Source organism: Lemur catta, chromosome 19, assembly GCF_020740605.2.
Source record: "Lemur catta isolate mLemCat1 chromosome 19, mLemCat1.pri, whole genome shotgun sequence".
NCBI classification, from domain to species: Eukaryota; Metazoa; Chordata; class Mammalia; order Primates; family Lemuridae; genus Lemur; species Lemur catta.
In genome coordinates, this window is record NC_059146.1 from 22,510,606 (window position 1) to 22,522,849 (window position 12,244).

Consider the following 12,244-nt stretch of genomic DNA (forward strand, 5'->3'; position numbering starts at 1 on the left):
AGGCAGGAGAAATGGGTGACGTGGCTGGAAATGTAGGTCAGTGGAAGACGATGCCATTGAGTGCCGGGCACAAGCACTTGGACGTGATCCTGAGGGCCTGGAGAAAAGGAAGGGCACCGTTAGGTCTGGGCGTTAGAAAGATCTTAAGAATCAAAGCAATGCAAAATTTTCTCAAGAGGACTCATGGAAGGAAATGAGTAGATGGAAATATGGTGTCATGTGAATGGCCTGGGCTCACCTCCACCAGCCTCCTCCGGAAGCTCTGAACGATAAACAAGGCCACGAAATTCACCAGGGTCACCAGCAGGAACCCAGTCAATGACTGTCCCCACCAAAATCAATTTCAGTTCATTGAAAAGAAACTGCTGTCTCCCTTAATGGATAATAAGAATAATTATACTCACAATAACAATAATAATAATTTTCAAAACACTTATTAGCACATTCCAGGTACAATTCTAAGTGTTTTACATATATTAACTCATTTGGTCTTCCTAGGAAGCCTGTAAGGCAGATACCATTATTTTTCTCATTTTACATATAGGGAAACTGAGGCACAGGGAGGGTCCATGGCATGCCCAACGTCTACAGCTAGTAGGTGGCCAAGTCAGAATTTAAATGCCAGGGGCCTCCTCACTGCTTTTCTATACTAAAGTCGTCTTTTAACTCTGATATGTTTTAGAACTGAAAATAGAAATGTTTAATAGCCCATCCCTCAGTGTGAATTTTTTTTAAGTAGAATCTTCATACATTTGGTACTTAAGGTGCTTGTATGTCTAAGAGAATTTTACCTATTATAGGGACAGCCTTGTGACTTCAGCTTGAAATATGTAATTGGTTTGTGATTTTTAAGATGGAGTTATACCACATTTACATCCAATATTAGATTATTTGAAAGAATACAACGTCGATCATATTTATAAGTATGATATACTTAGATGTATTATGCAAACTTACTCAAATGCTCTGGAAGTTTTGTCTAAAGCTTGAAGGACTTCCAGAAAAAATGGGATGTGTTGGTTTTAGAAATGTAGCTTAAAATATTTGAAGGCCTTTAACTAACTTGGTTTGTAAATGGGACCAAACATTATTATAAAGCCCTTGTAAGAGCAACTGCTAAGATATATCGAGAATAAAAAGGGTTATAAGCTGGACTTATAGACTAAGGAAGTAGGTTGTTGGTTTTATCACTTGAATATATGAAATATTAATTCCCATAATCAAAATAAGCTTTAGAATAGGTTTCTATTGTCTGGTTTTTTGTTTGCTTTTTTTTCCCTGCGTGCTAAAACCAGCCTTAAGGGTTCTAAAACCTCCCATTTAACAGGTGCTGGATTACAGATGTGAACAAGATAGCTCAGCTCTTGCCCTCAAGGAACGAGGGCTCAGCCAGGGCAGCATCTTCAGGTGTCTTTGGTATTTTGTTCCCAGACATACCTGGGTCTGGCACACTGCAGAGGAATATTTAGCTGTCAGCTCCTGGTGGGGGACAGAGACATGGAGACACAGTCAGAGACAGATGCAGAGAGTTGGAGGCAGACAGAAAGAAGAGCTGGAATGGAGAAGAGACCAGGAGAGGCAGACTCAGATGACACAGGACTGGGGAGGGAGAAGCCACCTTTCAGGCTCCCCACCCAAATCCCATTTCCCAAAAGGTCAGGAGCCACCCACCCCTATTCTGGCTCCTTGGCCTCTTTCTTCATCGATAGGTGGCCCTGCCCAGCTCTCTCACTCACGTCTGGCTACACCAGCCAGGCCACAGCACCTGCGGGGGGCGGGGGGCAGACAGGAGCCCTGCCTCTTTCTGCCCTGTGGCCTGGGCCTCAGGGTGACAGCAGGAGAGGGTGCTGGGAGATTCCCCTGCAAAGTGGCCTAAGTCTCCCCTGCCTAAAATGCAGGGGAAGGGGAGGCAGACGGAGGAATGAGAGTCACAGAGAAAAGAGGGGCATAAGATAGAGAGAGAAAGATACAAAGACACAGAGGTGCGAAGAAAGAGATCTATAGAGAATCTCAGACACACATAAAGGGGCAGGAAGACACTTTTGGGGGTGATGGGTATGTCTATTACCTTGATTATGGTGATGGTTTGAAGTGTGTGTGTCAAATTGTACACTTTAAATACTCACAGTCTATTGTACCTCAATCATACCTCAAAAAAAGTTATTTAAAAAAAGCAAGAAAAAGTCAAATAAAGGAATATAAAAGGCTTGAGCATTGTAAGTAAGGTGTATCTGACAAATAAATCTTCCTGAACCATTTAAAAAAAGAGGATCACAGAGACACAGAGGAAAAGGAAGACACAGAGAGAGAGGGGGAATAAGGAGACTGAGACACTTAGGACACAAAAAGAGAGAAACAGGGTTCCCAAGGGGGGGGGAGACGATGTGACTAAGTGGGTGCAGATACTGAGATAGAAATACTGGGATTGGAGGAAACCCTGAAAGATGGGAGGATAGACTGAAAGAAAAAAGACAAAGATGGAAAGAGGAGTAAAGAGGGTGCAGAGAGAGGCGGAATGGGTGAAAGGCGCAGAGAAGAAGGAAGAAAGAAAGCCCTGCTCCAAGAAGAGCGCCCCAGAGCTGGTGAGAAACAGGATCCCCCACGGGGCTGGTCTGACTTCGGAGACCCCTCCCCATCCTCCCCAGCCAGCGAGGCGGGGAGTGGCAATCGGGGCTGGGTGCTCCAGGGCGGAGGTGAGGGGAGCTGGAGGAGTGATTGCCAAGGCCGGACTGGGCGCCTCACTACCCGGGAATGTGCCCCAGGGACCAGTGGGTGGTTATAACCCAGGCCCGGTGCCCAGAGCCGAGGAGGCGGCGGCGGCAGGAAGGCACAGGCCTGAGAAGTCCATAGCTGAGCTGAGAGCAGGTCCCCCACCCCCTACTTGGGGAAGAGGTAGGTGAGGCCTGGGGTGGGGGGAGGCTCAGCACTCATCACGCAGGTGGGGGGAGGTGTCTGCGGTCTGGCGCCCCATCTCTCTCTCTGTCCTCCCTCCTGTCCCGGACTGGAGGCCGCTAGAGTCTTCTCCCAACTCTGTAGTGCCTGGGTCTCAACTCGCCACTGATGGTGGGGCAGTGTCCTTGTGGTTCCTCTCTGCCCCCTGGAAGTGAAGTGGGGGAGGAAGAAGTGGGTTAAGAGCTCCCAGAATCGCCTGGGTCTCCGCACTCTCTGACACGCCCCCAACCAGGTACAGCAGCCATGGCTACAGCAGGACCTGCCTGGATGTGGACTCTGGGTGCTCTGATCACAGCCCTGCTTCTGGGGGTCACAGGTAACCAGAACGCCTGTGGGGGGCGACTGTGGGTGACTGTCTATGTGGCACTGGAGTGCCCGTCCCCTGGGGGGCTGTGTAAGACTGCGCATGATCCCAGGGCTGGATGAATGTGAGACTGTGCCTGTATTTGTGGTTGTGCCATTGCATGTGGCCGTGTGACTGCCACAGTGCGTGTTTGGGGTGGGGGGTTACATTTTCCCATATCAGGTGACTCTGGGTGGCAGATGGAACTGACCCTTTGAGGCTGTGTGTGTGCCTTTAAGGTTGTGATTGGGTGTGTGTGCATTTAAGGTTGCGTGTGGCTCTACAACTATGTGGGTGAATGTACGTGACACTGGGAATGCTTACTCTGTGTTTGGCCATGTACGGCTACAGGGCTGTACATATGGCTGCAGGTATCTGGGGTTCCTGTCCCTGTGTCACAGGATTGTGTATGACAAAAGTGGTGTCACCATGAAAATGTGTGACTGTGCTTACATGATCGTGGCTGGGTGCAACATTATCGGTACCAGTATTTGTGACCGTGTGACAGTTTGGGACTTTATGGAAGGGTGACCAGGTGACTGTGTGTTTGTATGAGGCTGTGTGGTTGCTGCTGGACCTACAGTAACGTGTCTGGAGTTCCTGTCCCTGCCTGGAGGGACTGAGTGGCAGAAGTGGCTGTCTCTGTGAGATGGTGGCTGTGTGAAGGTGGATGCTGGATGACTTGCACTGTGCCGTGCAGGGGACCGGCGTGCAAACATTCTCTGAGCGTGTCCTTGCCACCATGTCAACGTGCTTGTGTGCAGAAGAGTGTGCGGTAGTCGACATCTATGCATACAGGGCACCTGTGCATGTCACTGAGACACTGTGGATGGCTGCGCGAGATCCTGCCAGGCTTCCCCAAAATGTCTGTGCCTAGAGAGTATGCGTATATGACTAGAAAAAGCTGCACCGTTAGCTGGAAGCAAGGCCTGCCTGTCCGCGGAGCTGCGTGTGTGCTCGGCTGTGATGGGAGTTGCGTGTGTGTTCCTTGGAGCGTGTTCGTGAATGACGGCGGCGCCAGGGCTTCGCTTCTCTGCGTCATCAGCAAGAATACGAACCAGTGAAGGGACACGGGACACGGGGACTGAAGACTGATGACGGAATGGGGCATCTGCGTCTGTTTGTAGGTCTGTGGGGAGGCGGGTATTGGCAGGAGGATACAGGAGGCACATTTGCGCCTGAGAATTCAGCAAACCTGCCATGCTTTCCCCCTCCACGCAGCCCACCATGCTGAGACCTTTTTCTCTTACTGCCCCCCAACCCTAGCTCTGCCTATGAGCTCTGACTCCGCCCCCTTTCCTCAACCACGCCCCCAGGCCAGACTTTATCTAGTCAGCCCTCACCCACCCCAACCCCATCAGGCCCCGCCTCCGTGCCCCGCCCCTTTGGGCCAGGCTCCACCCCCTTACTGTTGGCAGCTCCTAGAGCCCAGCCCCCACTCTCCTTTCAAAGTCAGGGCTCTTTATAGGATAGACTGACCCACGTGACCCTGGCTTTGGCCCTGCCCAAGTCGATTCCAAACCCCTCCCCCATCTTGGATTCTGCTATCTCCAGCCCTGACCCTATTCCCTGAGGCCTGACCCTACTTCTGGAGACCAAGTTCCTTCCCTAAAGCCCTGGTCTCCATAGAAGTCCCAGACCCCACTCTCACAGCCCTGGCTTTGCCCCTGCAGTTGGCCAGGAATTCTGTACCCAATTTCAACCTCCTCTGGTCCCACTCACCTAGCTCTAGCCAATCCCAGGAATCTGTGAGGTCCAGTCAGAGTCCAGTCACCCTCCCAACACCTACCTGCACCCCCTTTCCCCCCCTCCCCAAGCCTGGGCTCTGCCCTTGAGTCAGAGCCTCTTTTACGCTCCCTCGGTTCCACTCTTATACTCCAGGCCCCGCCTCTGTGGCCCTGGCCCCACCCCTAAAGTCCTGGCCCCGCCTCTTGAGTCTAAGCCCCACCCCCTGAGTCCAAGCTCCGCCTCTGAGCCCCGCCCCCCCTTTTATGTCCCCAGAGCCTGTTCTTGCAAATGATGTTTCCTGTGACAACCCCTCTGCCACGGGGCCCTATGCGAGCAACCGGGACCTTGGAGCTGGACCCAAGGAGGACACTCGAGGGGAGGACAGCAGTAGCCGCATCATAAATGGGTCCGACTGCGGGAAGCATGCCCAGCCGTGGCAGGCCGCACTGCTGCTCGGGCCCAACCAGCTCTACTGCGGGGCCGTGTTGGTGCATCCCCAGTGGCTGCTCACGGCCGCCCACTGCAGGAAGCAGTGAGTGGGGGCTCCACGCCGCGGGCTGGACAGGCCCGGGAAGGGCGAACCGGGGCGGGGAGGGAGGCGAGGGTCTGGGGGCGGTGGGCTGGGGATGAGGGAGCAGGAGAAGTAGAGTCAGGGGTGAGACAGAGGATGGACTTGGGGAGGAGAGTAGGGTGGGGTGAGGTTAGACAGGGAAGAGGGTTGTGGTGGGAATGGGAGTTAGGATGGCTTGAACTGAGGTTAGAAACATACATCTATTGAATGGTTTGGAATAGAGATGGGATTAGGAGTTTAATTTTAGTATGGGGGTGAGAGGAGGGTGAAGATGAGCTTGAGATGGGGTCAGGGATGCGACTGGGATTGGAAATAGATATGGCATTGGAGATATAATTGGGGTCAGAGTTAAGAATGAGGTTGGAGGTAGCTGTTTTGGAGTTGGAGAATGGCAGTATGTGGGGGGTGGGGGTTAAGGTTGGGGATGGGATGGAAATAGCTTTGGAGTTGTGACTGGGGTGGAGTGGGCATGGGGTTGGAGACCTAGATGGACTTGGGGCTGGCGTTGGGGCTCGGGTTAATGGTGGAGGAAGACTGGGATTAAGAGGGGTTGGGATTGGCATTGGCTATGGGCATAGGGATCAGGGTTGGTGCTTATCTGCACCATATTCCTCAGAGGTTTCAGAGTCCGTCTTGGCCACCCATCCCTGTCACCCGTTTATGAATCTGGGCAGCAGTTGTTCCGGGGGCTCAAATCCATCCCCCACCCTGGCTTCCATCACCCGAACCACTCCAACGACCTCATGCTAATCAAACTGAACAGGAGAGTCCGTGTCACGCAGGATGTCAAGCCCATCAACGTCTCCTCCCGTTGTGTACCTGCTGGGACCAAGTGCATGGTATCTGGGTGGGGGACGACCAGCAGCCCCACAGGTAAGCGTCCAAGTTCCTGTTGATGCCCACCCATCTCTGCCCCTCCCTTGTTTCTCACCTCTCATTGTGTTCCTGTTTGACAGTGAACTTTCCGAAGGTCCTCCAGTGCTTGAATATCACTGTGCTAAGTCAGGACACGTGCAAGAAGGCCTACCCAGGACAAGTAGATCGCACCATGTTCTGTGCCGGTGACGAGGCAGGTAGAGACTCCTGCCAGGTGAGGACTCCAGATTTCTCCATTTATTCAGCACATACATACTGAGTGCCGACTTGGGAGTCTAGAACTTCTCTAAGGGCTGGGATTCTAACAATGACCAAAGCTTGTTCGCACAGAGCTCATGCTCTATAGCAGTGATGTCCAATGGGAATATAATGTGAGCTGCACGTCATTTTACATTTTGTAGTAGCCACATTTTAAAAAGCAAAAGAGAAACAGGTGAAATTAACTTTAATAGTACAATTTATTTAACCCAATATGTCCCAAATACAATCATTTCAAAATGTAAATTAATATAAAACTATTATGAATGAGATATTTTATATTCTTTTCTTTTTTTCATGTTGAGTCTTTGAAAGCCAGTGTATATTTTACACTGACAGCACATCTCAATTTGGACTAGCCATGTTTCACAGCGGCTATTGTATTAGACAGCACAGGTCTAGAGAGAGAGATCAAGGTTGTTTTGTATGGTTGGGCAGGTTGGGCACTGCATAAAGACACTGCATGTAAGTTGGGGAGACTCTTCACAAAATAGACATCATAGTCTTGCCTATTTATTTTGGCAGTTTTCAGGGATGTGGTAGTTAGTGTTATTTTGTTCCAACAAAATATGTAATATGACAGTTTTCCAACAAATGCTAGTAAAATATCTTGAAGAAGGAAAAGAGAAACCTATGCTAGGTATTTTAAAAAGAGAATATTTAATACAGCAGATAGGTTACAAAGTTGTTGGAAGGGCTGAATAAAAAGTTCAAAAAAAAAAAAACCAAGAAACTCTATGATCAAGAAGCTGCTTAGAGTAATTTCAGAGAGTGATTCTAGAGGGATGTACACTAACAAGCTCTTGAATAGCACAATGTACTTTTCATCAGTACTTTTGGTGTTTGGTAAGCTGGGGTCTAAAGTAGCACTTCAGTCCCATGCTAATGGCTGTGAAAAGCCAATTTTGCAAATTTTGCAAACAAGAAAATTGCAACAACTTTCTAGGTTTCCCAATTTCATCTCTGTCCCTACTTAACACTATAAGCACTTGGATGTAGGGGCAGGAGGTGGGGGGGGAGTTTTTATCAGAAGCATAAGGCACATCTAATTCAAATTGCAGCATTTTAAACCATTTAGCTTTTCTGTAGCCAAGGTTAGTATCTCATTTTTCCAGACCTAAGGTGCTTTTACATAGCAGCATGTGGTCTGGGCATGACCACTAAAAGCTACAAGCAGGAAATAATAACAACTATAACACTAATATTAATAGTATAATAATAGCAGCAACTAATCACTGGACACTTCTAAGTAGTTTACATCAACTCATTACTCATTTAACCATTTTTATTAGCCTTATTTTGCAGACAAAGAGCCAAGGCTCAGAGCAGTTAACTAACGGTCTCCCAAAAAAGAAAAAAAAAAAAAAAAAAAAAACTTCTTCAGGGGTATTAAACAAAAAATAATGAGAAAAGTTAAATCACAAGAAAGTTGAAATTTAGAGGTCCAGGCAGCTAAGTTCATTTGCCTTGAAACAGTGTGTGCTAATGGGGAAAAAAAGCAAGTCCTTAGAATTGATACCAGGACCTTGTGTAATTATTCATAATTTGCATAAACATGAGTAAGAAATGACAGTGAAGAGTGGTAAGTATCATTGTAAGAAGGCAATTATGGGAAGCTATGGAGAATTAAGGACAGGCACCATTAATTAGTCCAAGGGAGCAGTTCTCAACTCTGGGCCTTCGGCAATGCCTGGAGACATAAAATGCAGGTCACATCTGGGTGCATGGGGTGTTACTGGCGTCCAGTGGGTAGAGGCCAGGGGTGCTGCTCAACATCCTACTGTGCACAGGACGACACCCGCAAGAAGGAATTATCAACGGCGCCAGGTGGAAAAGCCCTCATCCAGGGGCTGAGGACTGCATTCCTGCAAAAGGAGGAATAAGTACAGGATGGATTGGGGAAGAGTGAAGAAGGGAGGAAGGAGAGCCCAGGAGGAGAAATGAGGCACACACAGGTTGGAGGGGAGCGTGAGAGAGTAATAGAGAGGCAGAGAGACACAGGATGGGGGAGACAGACCAGGATGGAGTGGGGACAAAGAATGGAGATGCTGAGAGGAAAGGTCACAGACCCCAGCAAAGGGAGATGTTTGGACAGCAGGGAGTTGGGAGAAGAGGCTGGGGGGTTGGGCAGAGAGGGCCAAATGGGGTTTCTAAAGGTCAGACTTGGGGTGAAATGGCAATAACACTCTCCGTGTCCTTCTCTCTCTTGTTGCCTGTGTCCCCATCTCTGTCCTCTCTGTGTGTCTGTCTCTTGCTGCCCTGGACCTTGTCCACCTGCGTATCTCTGGGCCCCTGTGTCTCCCTCTTCCTGCCTCCCTCCACAGGGTGATTCCGGGGGGCCCGTGGTCTGCAATGGCAAGTTGCAGGGACTCGTGTCCTGGGGAGATTACCCCTGTGCCCAGCCCAACAAACCCGGTGTCTACACCGACCTCTGCCAGTTCTCCAAGTGGATCCACAACACCATCCAGGCCAACACCTGAGTCATCCAGGATCCAGAATGCTGGCATTCCCCGCTACAGGGACCCCAACACTCTTTGCAGACCCCCATTCCTTCCTAAGCATGTTGAGGATGTCAACCCCCGCCCCTGCATCTCCTGGAATCAGGGTCCACTTCCCCACCAGGGGACTCGCCCTGTCTCTCTAGTCGTATCCTGGGGACAATTCCCCAGAATGCCCAGGTGGGAGGTGTGTCTCACTCTCCCCAGAGCTTCCGTCCTCAAGCCCAGAGTCCATTCCTTCTCTGCAGCTGTGACTGAAATTTAATCCCAGAAATAAACCGTCTAAGGAGAAGTGGCCTCTGTGTGTGTCTCCTGCCTGTACCCGGCAGCGGCAAACAAGTCACTTCCCCCCGCTGGGCTCCCGTGTTTGGTCTATTAGGTTCTTCGGGTTGTGAGAAACAGAGATCCATTCAAGCTACTTTTCATTTTCTTCATAAATGTTGATCTGGTGGCGATTTTGTGCCAGGAACAATTTCAGGGGCTGGGGATACCCATCCGGCAAAACAGACAAAAAAAAATCCTGCCTCTTGAAGCTCACGTTCCCATAGCGGAATATAGACAATAAAGAGATAGGTAAATGTGTGCATTCTCTAATAATTATGTAAGTGATATAAATAAAACAAGATCAGGGCATGAATAAAGAGGAGGAATGTTGGAGGGAGGGAATCTCTTTATATTGGATGATCAAGGAGGGTGCAATGCCCCCCACCCCGCCACAAGATGTCCTCTTTCTAATTTCTGGAACCTATGAATATATAACCTTATATTGCAAAGGGACTTTGCTGATGTGATTAAGTTAAGGATCTTGAGATGAGGGGATGATTCTGGATTATCTGGGTGGACCAGATAATCAGCCCTTATCAGAGGGAGGTGGGAAGATCAGAATCAGAGACAGAGGATGCTACGCTGCCGACTTTTAGGGTGGAGGAAGCGGCCGTGAACCTGGGAGTATGGGGGACCTCTAGCAGCTGGAAGGATGTGGAAACGGACTCTCCCCTGGGGCCTCTAAAGGGAACCAGCCCTAGTGACCTTGACTTCTGCCCAGTGAGACCCATTTTGGACTTCCCACCTTCAGAACTGTAAGAGAATTCATCTGTGTTGTTGTAAGCCACTGAATTTGTCACAATTTGTGACAGCAGCGACTGTCATTAGTATAAAGGGCTCCTCCGAGGAAGTGGTGTTTGAGTTGAGACCCACAGGCTGCAAGGTGACGAGGCTCATGGGTACCCGGGGCACTGGTGCTCCAGACAGAGACACGGACAAATGCAAAGGCTCTCGCGGACATGCTGGGCGTTGCCCAGGAACTGAGTGAGAGAAGACATTTCACTAATATAACTGGACTCTTGTTTGCTTGTTTTCCCAAAGAGGTTGGGAAGCCATTGGGGGTTTGTAAGCCAGAGGGAGACATGGTCTGGTTTATGAACTAAGAAGATCTAGCTCTTTGTGGAGAACAAAATGGAGCTGCTGGGCCGGGCGCGGTGGCTCACGCCTGTAATCCCAGCCCTCTGGGAAGCCGAGGCGGGCGGATCGCTCGAGGTTAGGAGTTCGAGACCAGCCTGAGCAAGAGCGAGACCCCGTCTCTACTAAAAATAGAAAGAAATTATCTGGCCAACTGAAAATATATATAGAAAAAATTAGCCGGGCATGGTGGCGCATGCCTGTAGTCCCAGCTACTCGGGAGGCTGAGGCAGGAGGATCGCTTGAGCCCAGGAGTTTGAGGTTGCTGTGAGCTAGGCTGACGCCACCGCACTCACTCTAGCCCGGGCAACAAAGCGAGACTCTGTCTCAAAAAAAAAAAAAAAAAAAAAAAAAAAAAAAAAAAAAAAAAAAAAAAAAAAATGGAGCTGCTTATTGGCCAGGGTAGGAAAAGGAGGTGGGTTATAAAAGAATATGAATTTAAATTGGACAATATCAGGACAGAAGCAGCTGCCTGTGGGATCTCTACCTCTTTTCCCTCTCTTTTCCCCTAGTGGTATTTCTTTCCTGGTCTCTTCCTTCCCATTTTCTCTTCTGTTTCCTGTCATATCGACAGGCATATGGCATCTCAGAGCATCTCCCCTATAACAGCTCCAGGTATTGGCTTTTCTTAGCTCACAGCCCCTAGAGAGAGAAGATCTGATTGGCTGCTCCAGGGCCAGATGCTAACTCTGGGTCCAATCAGCTGTGGCCCAGAAATATGGTGCCCAATAGCACAACCCAGCTGCCCCAATCACCCTTTCACCAATGGCAGTGGGCATGGCAGGGCCCCCAGAAAGGCTGTGGGCATGCTAGTCAAGGAGTGGGACCACACATCAAGAGAAAGATGTTTAGTCTTCAGCACTGTCTGAGTGAGCTCCATAAAGTGTTGTACTCTTTCTGACCTCAGTTTTCCCATCCATAAAATGAGAGGCGTGAAATGAAATGATCTCCGTGTGCCAATCCAGCCAGCTCTGAGATTCCACAGTGTACTCAGGGTTGGGTACAGAAAGTCACTCCAGGGAATTCCTTGGAAATCAGACACTCCAGAAAAGGAATAACATTAAGGAATTTTATCAGTAACAAAACATCCAACTAAAAGTGGATTAAGTAATAGGACATTTACTATTTCATATAACAAGAATCCCAAAAGGGGGGCAGTAATGTGGTGGGTGTGATTTCTAAACGATGTCATTAGGGACCCATCTTTCTTCTCTACCATCCTCTACATTCATTCATCCATCTATTCAACTATGAGCACCTATGAGTGCCACATAATACTACAGACACTTGGGATAGAGTAATTAACAAAACAGACCAAAAAAACAAAAAACAAAACAAACAAACAAACAAACAAAACCCCTGGCTTCCTTCAGCTTATGTTCTAGCAGGGGGAAGAAAACATGCCAGCTTTCTCCCTTAGGCTTGTAATCTCATGGTTGTAAAATGGCTGCCACAGCTCCAGGCATCACATCCTCACACACCATGACAAAAGGCAGGAAGGAGAGGCTCTGCTGACAGAGCTTTTTTCATTAGGAAAGAAAGTATTTTCCAGGATCCCTG

General features: G+C 49.1%; 1 protein-coding gene across 1 annotated transcript; it reads left to right on the top strand.

Moving 5' to 3' along the window:
• Nucleotides 1-3,195: 3,195 nt before the first annotated feature.
• KLK5 (kallikrein related peptidase 5) lies at nt 3,196-9,312 on the top strand. The gene is made up of 5 exons (XM_045531029.1): nt 3,196-3,268; nt 5,297-5,555; nt 6,211-6,467; nt 6,551-6,684; nt 9,053-9,312. Exons 1-5 carry the CDS (start codon nt 3,196-3,198, stop codon nt 9,206-9,208), a joined length of 879 nt encoding a protein of 292 aa, XP_045386985.1. The 3' UTR covers nt 9,209-9,312.
• The last annotated feature ends 2,932 nt before the right edge of the window (nt 9,313-12,244 follow it).

What these genes read in the sequence shown, in the direction of transcription:
- KLK5 (XM_045531029.1), top strand. Translation starts at nt 3,196, where the DNA reads ATGGCTACAGCAGGACCTGCCTGGATGTGGACTCTGGGTGCTCTGATC. An exon ending in GACGACCAGCAGCCCCACAG is followed by an intron (nt 6,468 to 6,550) that starts GTAAGCGTCCAA and finishes CCTGTTTGACAG; the next exon opens with TGAACTTTCCGAAGGTCCTC. An exon ending in CAGGTAGAGACTCCTGCCAG is followed by an intron (nt 6,685 to 9,052) that starts GTGAGGACTCCA and finishes CTCCCTCCACAG; the next exon opens with GGTGATTCCGGGGGGCCCGT.